This window comes from Natrix helvetica (assembly GCF_964273705.1).
Source record: "Natrix helvetica genome assembly, chromosome: 3".
Classification (NCBI taxonomy): domain Eukaryota; kingdom Metazoa; phylum Chordata; class Lepidosauria; order Squamata; family Natricidae; genus Natrix; species Natrix helvetica.
Genome location: NC_138549.1, coordinates 96,824,802 through 96,843,086, shown reverse-complemented (window position 1 = coordinate 96,843,086; position 18,285 = coordinate 96,824,802). Strand labels below are relative to the sequence as shown.

The following is an 18,285-nucleotide window of genomic DNA, read 5'->3' as shown; positions in this document are numbered from 1 at the left end:
TGAGGACCCAGATTGTTTGGGGGCAATATGTTGACTCTGTAAACCTCTTAGAGAGGGCTGTAAAGCACTGTAAAGCGGTATGTAAGTCTAAGTGCTATTGCTAAGTTCCATTGCTACATGCAGTTACATTATAACACAACTCTTCCCCACCTCCTTTTGTACTTTTGTCCTAATATTGGATGCAGATATGGAGTTGTGTGATCTCTTGCTACCTCTTGTCCTCTGTAATAGACACTTATGGGTTGGGGATGAAATGAAGACAACGATGTGGAGACATGGTAGAAAACAGGATTCTGAGATTTATTTGTGGACAGAGACCCTAAATCTCCCTGGAAAAGAACGGGGATGCTTGGTTACTCCCCCCCATTTAATGGTTAGGAAACACAAAGTCTCTTTCCTTCCCTCTTGCAGGTGAAGGGCTTGGTTCTTCGGCAGAGCCAAAGGAGGGCGGAGGCTTTCTTGGAAAGGGCTACCATCTTCCCCACGGGAAAGTTGCAGTGTGTTGTTGAGAGAGTCCGAAGTCAGAGAAAAGAGGCAGCCGATAGCACGTGTGACGGGGTGTTTTTTTTCTTCTTTTGCCCGCTGAAAGGGGCGGGAGCGTGGGCGAGCCCGTCGGTCTGAGCGAGCGGAGCTGCAGCCTCCCTCCGTCTTTATTAGTAGGGTGAGCGGGAAGCGCTAGAAGGAGTCGGCGCCGCAGCGATCTGGTCAGGGTGACGGCGATGCCCGGAGGGCGAGGCAGGATCGCGACCATTGGCGGCACCCCACAGTAAAAGAGCTCCCTGGCTTTGCCCTCCAAACTTCGCACTCCCAAACTTTCAGGGGAAAAGGAAGGTGAGCTTCGGCTTTGGAGAGGAAAGCGGACGCCTTCGTCGTGCTTGTGTGGGGGAAGACTTAGGAATAACTGTGCACTTCTTGCGGACTCTCCAGTTCAGCCCGTCGAAGGTTTCGTAAGATCATCTAGCCGTGGCTGTGACGGGACAATATCAAACGCGGCTACGGTCCTGTTAAATCAGTGCGGTGGAAAGCGCTCGCGTGGTTTTAGCCTCCGGCTGGCTCTTTGAATCCCGCCTGTAAGTGTGTATTGTTTTGTTTTTACCTTCTTCAGACTTGGATAATTGGGTGACTAAAGAGACAACTAACTGTCCTATCTGGTCAGACGCTTGAGAGTATAAGAGGATCCAGTATTAGGCTAGATAGAGTCAAATCAAATTGGCTGAATCGAGACTGTAATCCAATTCCGCTTGCTAGGAAAAGAATCCCATTGAATTTAATGGGATTTGCTTCTGTGGAGGCAAGTATACCAGTGGGAGGAATGCAGAACAATATTAATTCTCTTACAGAAGAGAATCTCATTTTCTTTCTGTCTCCATCCAAACGTTTCAAAGTCTACTTCATTTCTCAGAGTTCACCCTTAGTTACTCGTCAGTTGCCTCCTACTTTCCTTTCTGTTTTTCTTTTCCAGACCTGTTTCTTTTTTCCTATTCTTTTATTTGGATCCTTTAATCATTATTCCACCGCTTAGCTTGCTAGACTAACTGATTGCTGTTCCCTCAATAGCTCCTTGCTTTCTCATGTCACATCTTAATTGGCTGATTGATCGATTATATGCTATCAAATTGATGTTGATTCTTAGGAACAGTATAGACTTTCATTATGCAGACTAATGAATCCTGAAATCTTTCACTTTTGGGCAATGTTTACTTTTGAAGTTCGCTTTCACTTCAAAAGTACCTCCTTGATGTATTCCCAACAGTGATTTTCATTTTTACTACTCCGGCAACTTAAAATAGATTCCAGTTTTGTTAATGCAGTCCTTGTTATCCATTTTAAATTATTCTGTCACCTTCAGTGTACTTACTGCTCAGTTCATATTACCTATTTTCACAATTCAAATAAGTGTTCTCTGGGACTTAGACTAGTTACTGCACTATACCGAACTATAAGAAGCAAGTCTATTCAAGAGCATGCCATAGTCTCACATATATGGATAACTGGTCATTTTACCCCAAAGAAGCTTGGCAACTTAAATAAACTGCTTAAGCATGCTGTTAGTTTTTGCAATAGTATGAAATTTGCTAATATCTGTCATTTTAATTAGGTTTCATACAGCTTTGAATTCAAATTAAAAATTAAATTTGCATTTAAAATCTATGCAGAGTACTTTTAATTTTTTAAAGTGCTATATTCAAACAGAAGTAAAACTGGAATTACTTATGAAAATACATACTTATATATGTTGCTGTTCCTCTATTTAAGTAATATACTTTTCATCTGTTTACATTATCCTCTACTGGCTTACTATAAGTAACATGAATATTTATTTGTCAGACAACCTAGACTATAGTATATCGGTTCTCAGATTTATATCACCATGTCTGGTATAATGCCAAAATATTTAATATTTATTTCAAGTTGTATAGAATTCTTCCTCCAATGAATAGTCTTTATTTTAAAACTGCAACTGTTTTTTGAAATATTTGGCATGGCTGTATAGGTAACTAAATTTTACGAAGTTTAGTAAGATCATCTTGTTTTTATGCTGAGATTTTACTAGCATAAGGCTATATGGAAGCTATAATTTTGTTTTCTAAGAAATTAAGAAAGGAGAGAATCAAATAGTGTATAATGTATATGAGCTGATAAATGAAGGACTGATTGAGTGAACTGGCCCTGCCAATTCATGCAGAGACTTTGCTTGGCCAGTAAATGCTATTTGGGACAAAGAATGACAGTTAAAGAATTTTACTGTCATTTACAGTAAAAGCGTTTAAATGGGGGAGGGGATAAGTTTGTGTGCTATTCCCCCTGTTTATATTTAAATTCATATTTCTTCTATAAAAATGTTTTCCTTCAGATTCATATGGTAGAATGTTTTGTATACTAAATAAAATCTACTTAACATATTCCAAATTCCTACAAATGTAGAGTATGATTTTCATTTCTCCTATAATTTTTAAAAACTACAGTATATTATTCAGTATTTCCTCCATTACCTGAAATAAGCTGAGATTTTAGTTTGATCTATTGTGTTTCTGCTCTGTTTTCTCACTGTGTTTTCCTGATTCCTAGATTAGAACATGGTAAGGAGTACATGAACATTGTAGTAAATGTATATGTGGTATATAGTATAATAGAAAAATAATATGTGCTGAATTTACTATCTATATATTAAATATGGTAAAATCTATCTGTAATATTGCACTGATGGAAGGAATAGTATGTCAGCCGCATTTGGAGGCTGCATAATACATAGAATAAATAAAAATAGCAGGCATCGAAGTTGTTATGCCCATTTTTCTGTTGCTCTCCTAAATGCAGTTAAATATCATAACTCTTCCTTTGCACATGCCTAAATATAGACTGTAGACTCCCTCAGGCATTTTGTCTTTACCTCAACCTGTAAGTTACACTTATTTCCAGAGCAAGAAACATTATAATTAATGTAGTAGACTGGTTCACATCTATTTGTGAAGCAAATTGATCAGTCAGTTTAATCAGTGGTTATTTACTCTCCTACTACCAATTTCTTCCTCTTACACGTGTGACATTTTGAGCAAATTAATGGACCAGTGAAATTTGGCGATATGCACCAGGGGCTGGGCATAGAAAATGCGACTTTATTCTTATTTAAAATTTATACTTTATTGGAAAGAATAGGCCAAACTGAGAATATAAAGCAATATATTCAGTTCATTGCCAGTAGTTGAATGCTAATTATTTGAGACACTTCTGTGCACATCTGTTAGCCAGGAAGGGCAAGTTTATATCACCCATTGGTTCTCCGAGTGCTGCAGACCTCAATAGAAGAAAACATGTTACTTTCCAGAGAATTCTCTGGAAGAGCCGAAGTCTGCTCACACTTTACTCAATTTTACTTGATTAACTCTTAAACTTGGACAATGGAAGGCCTAGTGTGTGTGTCTGTCTGTCTGTCTGTCTGTCTGTCTGTCTGTCTGTCTGTCTGTCTGTCTGTCTGTCTATCTATCTATCTATCTATCTATCTATCTATCTATCTATCTATCTATCTATCTATCATCTATCATCTATCTATCATCTATCTATCTTCTATCTATCTATCTAAATATCTATCTATCATCTATCTATCATCTATCTATCTTCTATCTATCTGTCTATCTCCTGTGTTATTGCCAATGATGTATTGTGAGTGAAAACTGATTGATGAGATTATAGAAAAAGTAAAGTGGAAAAGACTGGGAAAAAACTGCTAGATAATCAAATTTCACAACATGAAAAAATTACTACAGCGGTGTATGAAGCTATATAATACTTTCTTAGTTATATAATTTAAAAGGGAAATCTGTATAAGGTAATGGATATGTGTTTTGGAACAAATGTTCTTGCATATTGATAATTTAATATACCATTAGTATTTATGCTAACATTTAAGTATTTCAAATTTTAAATATTCCTTTTTGTACTTTTTCCCCCCTGCTTTGTATTAACTTAAATGATCTATTGTATTATCAGTTTTATATTTAGTTAATTTGATTCTCTACACTGGTGTTTATGCATGTTCATCTACTTTATGCTTGTCTTTGTATCGCAAGTGGGTAATATGAAATGTATAATATTATTTATTGTATTTAAAAAGTTTCTTTTACTATATTGCAGATACCTGATGATTTCCTGGCCACCGAGATGTTTTGAATGCTGAAATTTTCTTTTTAACAATGAATGATTCACAATCATCATCCTTGACTGGAATGCCTGATATTAATTGTGGTGGAGAAAATATCTTCAATGTATTATTTACTGCCATCTTCATGACTGTTGGGATTTTATCCAATAGCCTTGCAATAGTAATTCTCATGAAAGCATATAAGAGGTTTAGGCAGAAATCAAAAGCATTGTTTTTGTTTTTTGCTAGTAGCTTGGTTATCACAGACATGTTGGGCCATCTCATCGTTGGGACTATTGCAGTATTCGTATATACAAATGAAAAACAGAGGAAACAATTAGATCAATCCAAAAATATATTTTGCAATTTTTATGGTAACTGCATGGTGTTTTTTGGACTTTATCCTCTTTTTCTGGGCAGTGTGATGGCTGTGGAACGCTGCATTGGAGTGACAAAACCAATATTTCATTCAACAAAGATGACTTTTAACCATGTAAAAATAATATTTACAATGGTGTGTCTTTTTGCTATTTTCATAGCTTTGCTGCCAATACTGACATCAAAGAATTATAAAGTTCAAGCATCAAAAACCTGGTGCTTCTATCAAACATCTGATGTTAGTGATTGGGAAGATAGATTTTACCTCTTACTTTTTTCAGGTTTGGGTTTGTTGGCCCTTGTTATTTCACTTTTGTGCAATGCCGTGACAGGAATGACACTTTTAAAAGTCAAATTTAAGAGTCAACATAGACAGGGCAGATCTCATCATTTTGAAATGATCATTCAGCTCTTGGGTATAATGTTTGTCTCTTGCATTTGCTGGACTCCTTTCCTGGTAAGATCTTAACCACGCAACCACTTCTATTCTCATGTTATTTATTGCTTATCTTGTTCTGGGATAATATTTTAAGATCTTGGGTTGAATATAGTGATACAAACATTTTCTAGATGAAGGTGGATGCTGACTAATATGCCAAGCTTTCACAAGATGGTTTAATGGAAGTTATGGGTTTTTTTCTTTTTCTTTTTTATCTTAAAAACCAATTCCTTAGATAATGGGACTTATGGGGTCACAGGGAAGAGTGCTATATAAAAATGAAGAATATTTATCAAAGCAGTGGATGCAAACAGTGAACTGCATCACACCTTTACTTTGAAGGGCTGTTCCATTTGAAGCTGTAATGAAATAATACACCCCTTCAAATATCTACAGCAATACGGAAGGGAGCCCCAATACTTCTAGCAACAGTTGTAGTTTTTTCCCTAACAAAACCAAAATTCAAGTGGCTACTTTGTGTTTTGAATGTAAAACCACCCATACCTTAAGTTTGTATTTACCACTAAAGTGTTTACTACATGGTTTCTTCCCCAGTATTTAAATAAGATGATTAGAGGGCTAGAGATTAAAATACAGTGAATAGTTGCAAGAACAGGGTTTTTCTAGCATAATGAAGGAGAAGGGCTGGGGTGACATTGAATAAATTGAATCAAATCAGACAAGACATTGAATAAATTGATTCAATCAATTGAATCAAAAATAAAGACATGATATCAGTCTACCAGTATTTGAGTGGCTGTAACAAAGAAGACAGGGGGCAATCTAATCTCCAAAGCATCTGAGAACAAGGCAAGAGGTTAAAGGTGGAAATTTACAAACAGCGAACCAACCTAGAACTCAGAAGAAATTTCCTGACAGAATAATTACGGTAGTCAGTGAAACCGGTTGTCTTCAGAAGTTGTGGGTGGACCATCACTAGAGGTTTTTAAGAAGAGTTTGGGCAGCCATTTTTCCAGACTGATATAGAATCTCTTGCTCAAGCAGAAGGTTGGAATAGTAGACCTCCAAGATCCCTTCCAACTTCGTTATTCTGTTGTTATTTATGGGTAACAAATTGTAAAATATGAGGCAGACATTCAGTCTAGTTTTCTGTGAAGGAGGCATTTTGTTAGCTTGCTTCAAATATCACCGCAAACTATGTTTGAAATATTTTGAACACACACATTGTGCTAATCATCATCTGTTTTATTTGGATCTGGCTTAACATGATCTAAGTAGCATATAAGATTTATTCAACAAATCATGGGTAAGGGAAACCATGACTGCATGATCTTCAAACCTAAGGAATTGCATGGCAAACCACCAAGGTCACTGCTTTTATTGTAAATTTGTTGATTTTTTGTACTTGGTTACAGAATGATAAAAGCCTAAAAACTGCAATAGCAAAAATGGACAGGAAGCACATTTAAAATAATACCCGGTTAACTTTGTATATTTGGAATCAATTCATGCAGTGGCTCCCTAACCATTGATTGACATAATATTTGAATGGCCATTGTATTTTTAAATATGGAAGAGCTGTAATTTAGCAGCATTTTACCCCAAGTGAGATGGGTGGTAAATAAATAAATAAATAAATAAATTGTAAACATAATGACTATTTTCAAATTCCATGAAATATGTGATAACATTTAATTTTAATTCAGATGTATAAATGATTCTCATTCTCATTTATTATGTAACGCTACAGTGTTTTCTGACTACAAACTATAGTTTCATCAGCTAAACAGTTTCCATTTATTCCAAGAGAAATCACGTGCTCTTCCTGAATAAGTATAGTATGGAATATTTTAAGACATTTTGGATTGATACTTGAGACAAATTAGACATAGAGCTTAATGTTATTTACAGAAGCTATGGGAAAACACCTGGTACTTGGGAATCATTAGGGAATAGGGATTGTAGGAAATTATTATCTTAAATTGCACATCCTTGTTTGTTTTAATTAAAGTAAAAATAATCTAGTACTATTTACATTATTGGAGAATAATGCACTATATGTCGATATTCAGTGTTCAAATATTAAGCCATAAGGTGCATTAGAAATTCAATACCACTGAATCAATGTGGACTGGATAATAACAAAAACTTCCTAAGTCAGCAGTAATGTTTTTTTTAAAATCATCAATGTAGATGAGGGTACATCATAAACAGTGTCTTTAAAGAATGTTCAGCAAGAAAAGAGTGATAAAAAGAAGCTATATGTTTGTGCTTAGAAGAATTTGCCAGATAGCACCAAGTGGAAAGAATGTCCTGTTAAACTTTTTACAAGTCTATCCACAAAACATTATTATGATATGAATTAACTGAATGGAAAGAGCAACAATATCCAGCATATATGGAAATATGCAAGTTATTTGATTAAAGAGAGCATGAAAGATTTCATTGTTCAGTATTTCATGATAATCTTAAACTTCTTAAATCATTACACTAAAGTACTTTAATCATTCTTATTGAGGCTAATGAGAGTTCAACCCAGGTCATAATGACAGAAATGCAAAAGTCCCAATTACAATAAAAGTTTCACTAATGGTAGAATTACCTATTTAATAAATTATATCTGCTTTATAAAAACAATTTTCTTTGGAAATCAGTTAATATTGTGTAATGCAGAAATATGCAGTCAAGTGTTAATCTACACGTAGTATCAGTCATATGAAAATTAAGCATGTTCCAGCTGGATCAATCATGACAAAATGAGTAGTTTTACATAATAAGGTATTAATACCCACTTTTACACTTTTAGCTTGAAATAACTAACTGTAAAGATAATTGAGTAATTCCATGGTAGGTTTAAATTTTTTTAATCTTGATTACATTATTACAGTGACCGATTCTGACTCCTTTTCTGTTACCTAGTTATAAGCAAACCCTCTCTATACTTCTTTTATCATGAATGGATTATTAACTATTTCTATATGTAAATACATTTGGTCATAATCCAACAGCAGTTTGTAAGTACAGCAGTACCATAATGCATTGGACCTCTTAAATTCAAAAGGCCTAGCCTACTTAATAGAAAGTACAGTACTTTATATGGCAAAGAGCACTGAACATAATTATCCTTTAATTGAAGGAGAATGACCTGGGCAAAGAGTTCTATTTGTGGATGGACTTATCTGATTTCTCAGTACTTAGAATGCTTGGTTTACAACTTGTTATCCTGATGTTTTCTTAAGGATTTCATAAAGTATAGTCTACTTTCATATTTAAGATTTCATTATATTTTTATGGTATTATTTTAAAAATAATTCTGTTTTTTTTACAATAGCATTATTTCATTTTACATTTCTTTCTTTTTTACCCCTGTCCCACAAATATATTAAACCAAGCTTGCTTTACAGCTAGTTACATTTTTCCAAGTTATTCTTTAGGCAACTGAAGCCTTTATTGAAAATTTCTATTCCTTTAAAAACTTGAAAAGAAAATGTAATCAGTAGAAAAACACCTTTCCCATTAGATGTTTTCTTACTTTGTTACTTGCAGCAACTCAAGAGCACTTATAGAGAATCACATTTCATTCAGACAGGAAGAGATTAATAATGTGAAAGTCTCAGCGTATCTGTTGGAAAAAAGAAAGTATTTGAAGAAACATCTTCAAGGCAGCTCTTCTGTAAGATTAAGAAAAAAGGAAAGGGAAATATTAATTTGATATTAAAGAAAGTCTTAAAAGTAGTCACCACTATTCTTATTTCTTCAGCTGTCTGCTTCAGTTTAATATTTCCTGAAAGAACCTCATTAGGTGTTTTCAAAAGAAAAGTGAACCTTTCTCTTAGGAAGACATTTTTTCCTGTCAATACTCCACAGGATCTCCACTTTCTTCTTAATATTTTTAAAGATTACTATCATTGACGTACCCTTTTTCACACTTTGTGTCACATCTTGATAGAAAAAGGAAGTGTCTGGATTATCAATTCTATTAGAAGATTTGAAATACTGAATTTAATATTTTAAATATTAAATAAGACTAAATATTTTCTTTAATCATGTACGGAACTCTAATAAATAGATAATTCTTTAATATGTTTGTTAATGCATAAATATTGCTTCTGGACTTTTGTACCTTTCAGGCTCATCTACTATCATGTAACTAGCAATAATTTCCTTCCTATGAACTGACAATAATATTTGCTGCCATTTTTCATTCTGTCTCTCATTTCAATCATAGTTAAGTTACTAAGCTTATGTGAGCAGTTTTCTAAAATGTCTCACAGGCAAATGACTTTGGTAGACTTAGTGAAACTATATAATATGGACCTGCAACTAGCTCTCTTTTTTGAATGTCAAAAAAACAAACAAAAATGTTTTGGGAGAACATGGCTGAGTATTTGCTTTTGAAATCTGTGGATTTAAAGTGCTTGTTGCTTACAGTAAAACCTTATTCATATCATAATCAGTTATTTTTCCTCAGTATACAAAGGGTAGTGGGAAGTAATTACTTCCATTTGTTAATTGCATGTTATCATCATCTTAGATGTAAAGTCTTTTTTTTTCTCATTTGGATGGTATAGAGCAGGAGTCCCTGACTCCCAGTCCATGGACCAGCACTGATCCATGGCATGCCAGAAACTGGTCCGTACAAACAAGGCAAGCCCCATCTGCAGGATGTAGGCAGCATGCAAACCCATGGCTTCTCCGGTCCATGGAAAAACCTTTCTCCATGGAATCAGTCCCTGGTACCCCAAAAGTTTGGGGGGGGGGCTGATATAGAGATGTTGAGCTATTTGTGAACATTGGATTCTGTGTGTTTGTATAGAATTGCATCTATTTGTACAGATATTACCAGAGATTGTAAATTGTAATTGTATTGTATAATTACAATTGCATTGTAAATTTTATAGAAGAATGCACACCCTATGCATATAAAGATAATTTGGCCAACCACAGTATTTTTAATGAGAATAATGAAAATCACTGATTTCCCTATGCCCTTAATAGTTATTATTGCTGTTGTTATGGATATAGGTGTTTTTTAAATGGGCAACTTACAGGGAATTATATTCACTATAATTTTCATTGTATAATTTGCAATTATACAATGGAATATAATTCACGATCCCATGACAGTTTCCTTTAAAAATGTTATTCTGTTCACCATAAGAGACCTATTAAAATTAATATTAATTTTAATACAGTGCAATATTTTTAAAGAGTGTGGCTCAAAATCAATGGCACAATAAAACTCAAAGAAGAGCCTATCACTTCAAATATCTTTTCTCCCAAATCAACAGCATAAAACATGCTGAAATTAAGAAATAATAATATATCCCTTCATGAGAAATTCTTTGATTATCTGCAAAGCTATTTGCAGTGGTGGGATGACTTCCAATTGGCAAAAACCTCTACCTTATTCTCCCTCCTATTTCTATCTCTCTCTTCCAAAAAGCAAGATGCTTTTGCACGTTGACTTCTGCCCTCTGTTCTTTCCAATCAAACAACAGCTAGTTGGCTCCATAAAAAAGCTAAAGTGTGAAGAAAAAGAAGAGTAGGAAAAAAGATTAAGTGCTAGCTTCTACTCCTACTTTGGGTGATCCCTCATTGACTTGTTGTAGGATCAATGCCACCAGCAGGTATTCTATGCCTCACCATAAAAATGATGAAACTGGCAGCAATACTGAGACGACCTCAGTCTGGGTGTGTTCCAGGATACACCCATGAATTCAGATGCCTAGATTTTAATGTTTAAGGCTATATAAGCTAAAAATTGCCTGTCACTTATTCTTTGGATATCAGATATAGCCTGCAATATATTCCTTAATTACATCCTAATTGGATGAAACAATGTGTTCTGTAGTGGAATGTAGAACTTCAGAATTCTGTGGTAAATTGGCGTAGATGTTGGCATCTCTATTGTTCAATATTTCAGTATACTCCTTTTTAAAAAAATCTCCCTTGAAACTGATACCATGTATCCATCGTTATTCTTTACCAGATCAATTTGAGGTTGCAAACTCCTTCTATGTTGAATGTCTTTGTTTTTCTATGCCTGTTTCAATCTTCGGTATCTGTAGAGCTGTTGTAATACTGTTTGTGTCTTCTAGCAGTTGTCTGAATTAAGACAGCTGATTTTATAGATAATTTATTATGAGGAAAGTAGTAATCTTTTCAGATAAATGTAGTGCAGCTGATAACAATTATTCCTTAAATTCTGTTTATTATAATTCAATGGGAGAATCCTTCCTATGGAGGCTCAGTTACTTGGATTATATGAAAGTGCCTCCTGTGGGGTAACTTTGCTATCTCTATGTAAAGGCTGGTCATCATAGCTGCTTACCATCATGCAAAATACAAATTACTGAACTAAATACTATGACCAGGCATGTTTATATTAATTTTTTTTAATTGTGCATGCCTTTAATTTTCCAGACTTATTTCCAAATACTTTTAAAAGTAAAATTTATATTTATTTCTCTAGATTATTTATTTTAATAGATACATATGCATTTTTGGATCAGTTAGAAAACCAGATGTTGAACATTTTAATAGGCTTTTATTTAGATTGTTAAATGTTTTATATAATCTTCAATTTTAATTGCTTTTTGGCTCTGTACGATATCTTCAATAAATAGGCCTCTAAATCTTCACCCAAAGCCATAGAGAATAAGGAAGATGACTTTGGTGGGAATATTCAGGAACCATGATCTAGGCCAAGGGTGTCAAATGTGCGTCATCACGGCAGTGTCACGTGATGCATCACAACTTTTGCCCTTCACTAAACCGGGTGTGGGCATGGCCAGTGTGTGATGCACCTGGCATGTGGGCTGCAAGTTTGACAGTCCTGATCTAGGCAAAGGGTTTGAAACATTTTTTAAAGTTGAGAAGAATGACAGAAATTGGCTCAGGCAGATGCCTTCCTACATAACAATCACTTGCAAGATTCTGTTATTATAACTAATCTCAGTAAAAGTACTTTTGGCTGTTCTGCAGAATTGATTTTCTTTTCTGGTTTACCTAGTAGGACTGACACACACTAACTTCTTATATGTTCAGAGCATGTCTTAAATTCTTATACATGCTTTCATCATATTTGTGATATCTATTTAGAACATCATAAATTAACATAAAAGTTAAATCCAAAATGTTTCTTATTGGCAGTAGAGAAGATAATACTTGCCCTTTCCCGGTACTAAAAACTTAGATTGTTGGAAGTTGACTGCTATTAATGATGGTCATACAGTAATCTTCTCCTCCTCCACACAAGGAGAACCAGAACTCCAGAAAAGCCAACTGGTATTTAGCTGTTTTTATAAATGCACGGAATGATAATTTCCAGCTATTATGTGGAATAGCTGGAGAATGCCATTTCTACTTACGAAGTTTTTCGAACTATTTTCTATGTTTTCAGTGGCCTGACTCTAATAGTAAGGTAGCCTTTATGCCTTTCAGAAGTATATAACTATTTAATTATAATAATCTATCATTGTGTAGATTAGAATGCAAAAAATTACAAGTTGAGGAATATGGCACTTGCAAATAACTTCAAATAAACAAAATGGAAAAATTTGTAAGGAAGAAGAATGCAGAAATTAAGAGTAAAATAATATTGAAAGGGTCAGAATTAGAAATGAACACAAAAGGTAATTATAGGAATGTAATTCAGTATGTAAGCAATACTATATTATATTAAATTTTCTTCATCTGATACTAGTTCATAAGCAATATGATCTCTTTTCAAAAAGAGATTTTGATTCTTTATATCAACTTTAATTTTTAATGGATTAAGTTTTAATCCATGATGGTTCAAATCCAGAACCAGCTTTATAAAAATATCTAAAGTAGTTCCAGATATTCAACAATTCCTATTTTACTGTTAAACCAAATTGCATGTATTATTGTTAAAAATAGTAATATATTTTTGACTTGTTTTTTTCTGATGAATAATACAACTTATTTCATTTTGTAGGTAATCATGGCTATTATTGCAATAAGTGGAAATAACTCCCAAAAAACAGTATCCTGTGAAACTATAATTTTTGCTCTTCGAATGGCAACATGGAATCAAATATTGGATCCGTGGGTATATATTCTTTTGAGAAAAGCTGTTCTTAAAAAATTGTATGAGATTGCTAGAAGATTTTGTGGAATACAGCTTGTTAATTTGTCTACATGGGAACTCAATTCCATTAAAAATTCTTTAAAAGTGGCAGCAGTTTCAGATTCACCAATTAGTTCCAAGCTGACAAATCAACAAATCAGTATAAGAGTACCATAAAGTGAAGCACAGAAAATGATGAAAGTAAAGGTTTATAATTGAAAACCAAGAAGTGGCTCCAATTATAGATATGTCTCAATCTGGAATTGCTAGTACAAGATGTTTGACTTGTGAATATAAAGAATCTTTTTTTATTGGACATGCACAGCCAAATCTAGTGCCAAATACAGGTAATTCTGGACTTACAACAGCTTGTTTAGTACTATTCAAGTTACAGTGGCACTGAAAAATGTGATTTATGACCATTTTTCATAGCAATAGCAATAGCACTTATATACTGTTTCATAGTGCTTTCCAGCCCTCTCTAAGCGGTTTACAGAGTCAGCATATTACCCCCAACCATTTGGGTCCTCACTTTACCCACCTCAGAAGGATGGAAGGCTGAGTCCACCTTGAGCCTGGTGTTATTCAAACTGCCAAACTTCAGTCAACAGAAGTAGCCTGCAGTACTGCATTCTAACCACTGCACCACCATGGCTACGGCTCATAGTTACGTCAACAGTATCCACATGATCGTGATCAAAATTCAGATGCTTGACAACTGGATCATATTTATGACCTTCTGACAAACCAACCAACCTTCCGACAAACAAAGTCAAAGGGGAAGCCAGGTTCATTTAACAACCAGGTTACTAACTTATCAACTGCAGTGATTCATTTAACATCTGTGGCAAGAAAAGTTATAAAGTGGGGCAAAACTCACTTAACAACAGAAATTTTGGGCTCCACTTGGACATAAGCCAAGGACTACCCATATTTCAGGAATTTCTAACACAAAAAAGGAGGCAATGATTATTATACTTAAACTTATTAAAAATGTTTAAATAAAACCTCAATAAAAATAAGATTTTAGTGGCTGTGAAATAATTTTGAATGAAGTAGAGATTTAAATGTTTGGGGTTTATGTTAAAATGAAACTAAAAACATATCGTCAAATGTAAATGCTTAACAGCAGAATTAAAATAGATTGTTCTTGAAAATGTTTAGTTCTGTTGGATTTGATGACAATATGCATACATACAGTATGTGACAGAATTTAGAGACTAGTATGTCCAAACATCATAACTCTTGAGAAATAATATTTTGTTAACACTTCAGGTGGGAGCAGAATGAAACTAGGGCAAGCATGAAAAACTAGATAATTAAGTGACTTAGGGTTGAATTTTACAATGGATGTGCAGTGAAATTATGTAAAAAGCATTAATTTTGAAAATGTTCCTTGGCTTGCTACTATAAAGCTTTTGCTGTTTTTTTGCAAATATTTTATCTAAATCTTATAAAACAGATGGAATATTACTTCCTAAATGAAATAGCCCTGCATTTTGGATTTTCTGAGCAGAAACAAATGTATATAAATTGGTATAACACGATAAATTAATTGTGTTATCTGAAAATTCCACCCTACAACTGTAATGGTTACTAAACCATTGGATGCTACATTATATTGATATTTTGAATTATAGTCATATGATTATACAATTACTTCCAAAGTATTTTGAGTGTTTAAGACCACAGTCAATTCACATGTATGCATAGAAAAGTTGTATAGCATATATAATATTATATGTCAAATGTTAATTTAGGTTTAGTTTTACTGTTATTATTTCATATTATACTTTGCAGGCTCATCTTATTAATAGATACACAAAAGTCAAACACTTGCTGGTTTTATTGAAAGTAGATTCAGGCAACATTAATGTGAAGATTACATCATACTTGGTTTGATAAAAGAATGCATTGCATTTAGTTTAAATCATAATATTTTACATGTTAAATGTAAAATACATTAAATATGCACAATAAATTTAATTTTCAATACACAAAAGATTAAATAGAAGCTTTTTATACATATTAATATATTATTAAATTAACAGCTTATTAATTTGATTTACACATGTATAAATACAGACTCTTAAAAGAACGTATATATGTTCTCTCTGTTTCTCTGTCTCTCCCTCTCTCTGTCATAGACCTTAGCTGAAGTTAGCATCATTTCATTGTTTGTATATAGTTTCACATAGTTTTGTGTTGTGGCCCAGCAGGATCCGGTTGAGCTGCTGATGGACTTGGATAGCGAGAAACCATATGAGTCTGCCCTGGACGATGTGGAGGACACTGTGCAGGGTTCAGACTCAAACCAGGGATCAGAGAGGCTGGTTGGCCACCAGGAGGTGCCTGAGGCATGGAGCAGTGGGGAGGATCAAAGGCAGTTTGTCCGTGATGCTAGATTGAGAAGGGCTGAGAAACAGAAGCAGCAACTCCGTAGACAGACTCACAGAAGATGATTAAGCTCAGGTAGTTGTGGGTTGGTCCCTCCCAAGAGAGATTATAGGTGAAGTGTTGGGAGGGGACATTTGCAGGAAACAACCGTTCAAATTAGTAGTTAAGAAAATCTATTTGTGTATTCTAGCCATGTCTGCTTGTTTGGACTATCTGGGTTGCTTCATTTTGAATTATCTGGGTTGCTCCATTGAACATCAGTTGTCTGGGCCCTCAGCCAAAGGATTCGTTATCTCAGTAATTAAACAGTGGCAAACAGCCAAGCCTGTGTTCTGGTTTATTCACAGGCGTGGAGGGGGGGGGGTGTCAGAACAGTTTTGTATAAAATGTCTGTATAAATTTACAGAATAGAATAGAATAACAGAGTTGGAAGGGACCTTGTAGATCATCTAGTCCACCCTCCAAGCAGGAAACCCTACACAATTTCCAGATAGATGGTTTAGATTTAGTAAGGTTCTTAGGATCTCAGGTAATCAAGTGCCCACTTTTTTCCTCACTTGCATTATATTGTAGTTTTGTTTAAAAAACAAAACTGGCAAAGATAATTAAAATAAAACTTTACAGAATGAAATCAGTGTGCTAAAGAAATGCCAGTGTGCTATTGCTATTATCAGTAGCCTATAATATTTTATTACTATTCATGTCTACATGCTGATCATCCAAAAGAAATATAGGCAGTGTTAGCTATACAAGAGAGAAATAAAGAGAAAATGCAAAACTTTATTAACAGTTTTCCAAGTTTAGGCCTGTACAATTTCTAACCTACCATACTGAATTATCTCCACCAATTATATAAAAGCAGCCTGCCAAGTGTCTCTATTTTTATGTTCCAGAAAAAGATCTTAATTGTTGAAGTGTAAAGCTGGTGAAAGATATTTTCTAAATTGCTGATGTGACAGTGATAGAATAATCAAATGTTAACATTTAGATGAAGAATTATAAAAATGTGGAAGATATCCAAATTATTTTGTTATCATTTCAAATTATGTGCAGCTTTCTTGAATAAATATCATCATCTGGTATTAGGATAGAGCAGGCTTGATATATAAAGAGCAAGATTACAGTTCAGTGATAGGGCATGTACTTATACATGGAAGGTATTAAATTTGTAGTATCTTCAGGAAAAGCTGGAAAGGGGCTTTTTCAAAGATTTGTGAATTGCTGTTAATATAGTCAATACTGAGCTAGATGGACCTCAAATCTTATTTGATATAAGAAGCCCTCTAATCTATGTTCCTATAACAGATTGATACTATCATTATACAATGCAACCGAGCCCTCTCCCTTTGCTATGATGTTTAAAACTGGACTTTTGAAGATAGAGTCCACGGCATTACTATGTTATATCCAATTTACGGTACATAATAATATTTCTATTTATTCAATGGTACTTCCCTCTACAGTACTTAGGCCATGCATCTTGCAAGTTTCTTCTGGGTGCTCTTCAAATTTCTGGAGTAGTTTTGGGAAGAGGGAGAGAGATGGTTTAGAAGAATCAGTTCTTTTACGGATTTTATTCCTTCACTATAATAATTCTTTTGGATGAAAACCTGCCTAGTGTGTTTGAATGGTTGGATTAGTCTCAGCGACTATGATTGATGCTCAACAATAATGTTGTGGAAATCTTCACAAATGAAAAGAGTAAATGATATTTAAATTTGTGGGCTTGGAGATGCGTGTCAAGTGAATAAATCTATATGTAAATTGTATGTATTTTTTCATTCTGGCTGTATTGTTTTCATTCTGTATGTATATTTCTATTTATAAATTGTATAAAATACAGAGTGAATGTATGATGTAGTGCCTCATTAAATTTATTATAATGTGCCTTTATTGTTATGATGTGCTTGGAATAGCAAGGGAAAATCGCAAATGCTGAAAAAAAGTCACACTGTGAAAGTCACAGAATATTATTGCTGGGAATATTATTGCTGATGTATGGTTTCAGTATTCAGTACGCTAACTTTTTGTGGTTGCAAATAAAGCTATTTAATATTTGCTCCTTTTGCTGTTTTGTCCTTGGAAACAAAAATAACATAACACTATTACATTCCACCAGACTTAGGTAGAACATTTGATCATCTGGATTTCTTTTTCTGTACCTTCCTCACTCAACTGGACAACTTTTAAGAATATCCAAAGAACTTGCATGTCCAGGACACAGACCAAAATATTTTCAGAGTTCAAACTGTAGTTGGATTTTATATTAAGAAGTACTATTTTAGATGCACTATTCTTTAAACAAATAATATACTCTGCATTATAAACAAATATATTAGAGAAAAAGATTTTAGCCTAGTCTTAAATTTCTGATTT

At 34.0% G+C, this 18,285-nt stretch overlaps 1 protein-coding gene across 3 annotated transcripts; it reads left to right on the top strand.

Annotated features, from left to right (window-relative positions):
* Window positions 1-509: 509 nt before the first annotated feature.
* Window positions 510-17,967, top strand: PTGFR (prostaglandin F receptor). Of its 3 annotated transcripts, XM_081947408.1 has the most exons (4): window positions 510-831; window positions 928-1,070; window positions 4,633-5,474; window positions 13,381-17,967. In XM_081947408.1, the coding sequence occupies exons 3-4, from the start codon at window positions 4,692-4,694 to the stop codon at window positions 13,687-13,689; spliced, it is 1,092 nt and encodes a 363-aa protein (XP_081803534.1). In that variant the 5' UTR covers window positions 510-831; window positions 928-1,070; window positions 4,633-4,691; the 3' UTR covers window positions 13,690-17,967. The 3 variants fall into 3 exon arrangements, with proteins under 3 accessions (XP_081803534.1, XP_081803535.1, XP_081803533.1); XM_081947409.1 differs by lacking the exon at window positions 928-1,070; XM_081947407.1 differs by having other exon boundaries at window positions 510-1,070.
* The last annotated feature ends 318 nt before the right edge of the window (window positions 17,968-18,285 follow it).

Coding starts and splice junctions, on each gene's coding strand:
- PTGFR (XM_081947409.1), top strand. CDS start 4,692: ATGAATGATTCACAATCATCATCCTTGACTGGAATGCCTGATATTAAT. Junction 5,475..13,380: donor TTTGCTGGACTCCTTTCCTG/GTAAGATCTTAA, acceptor TTCATTTTGTAG/GTAATCATGGCTATTATTGC.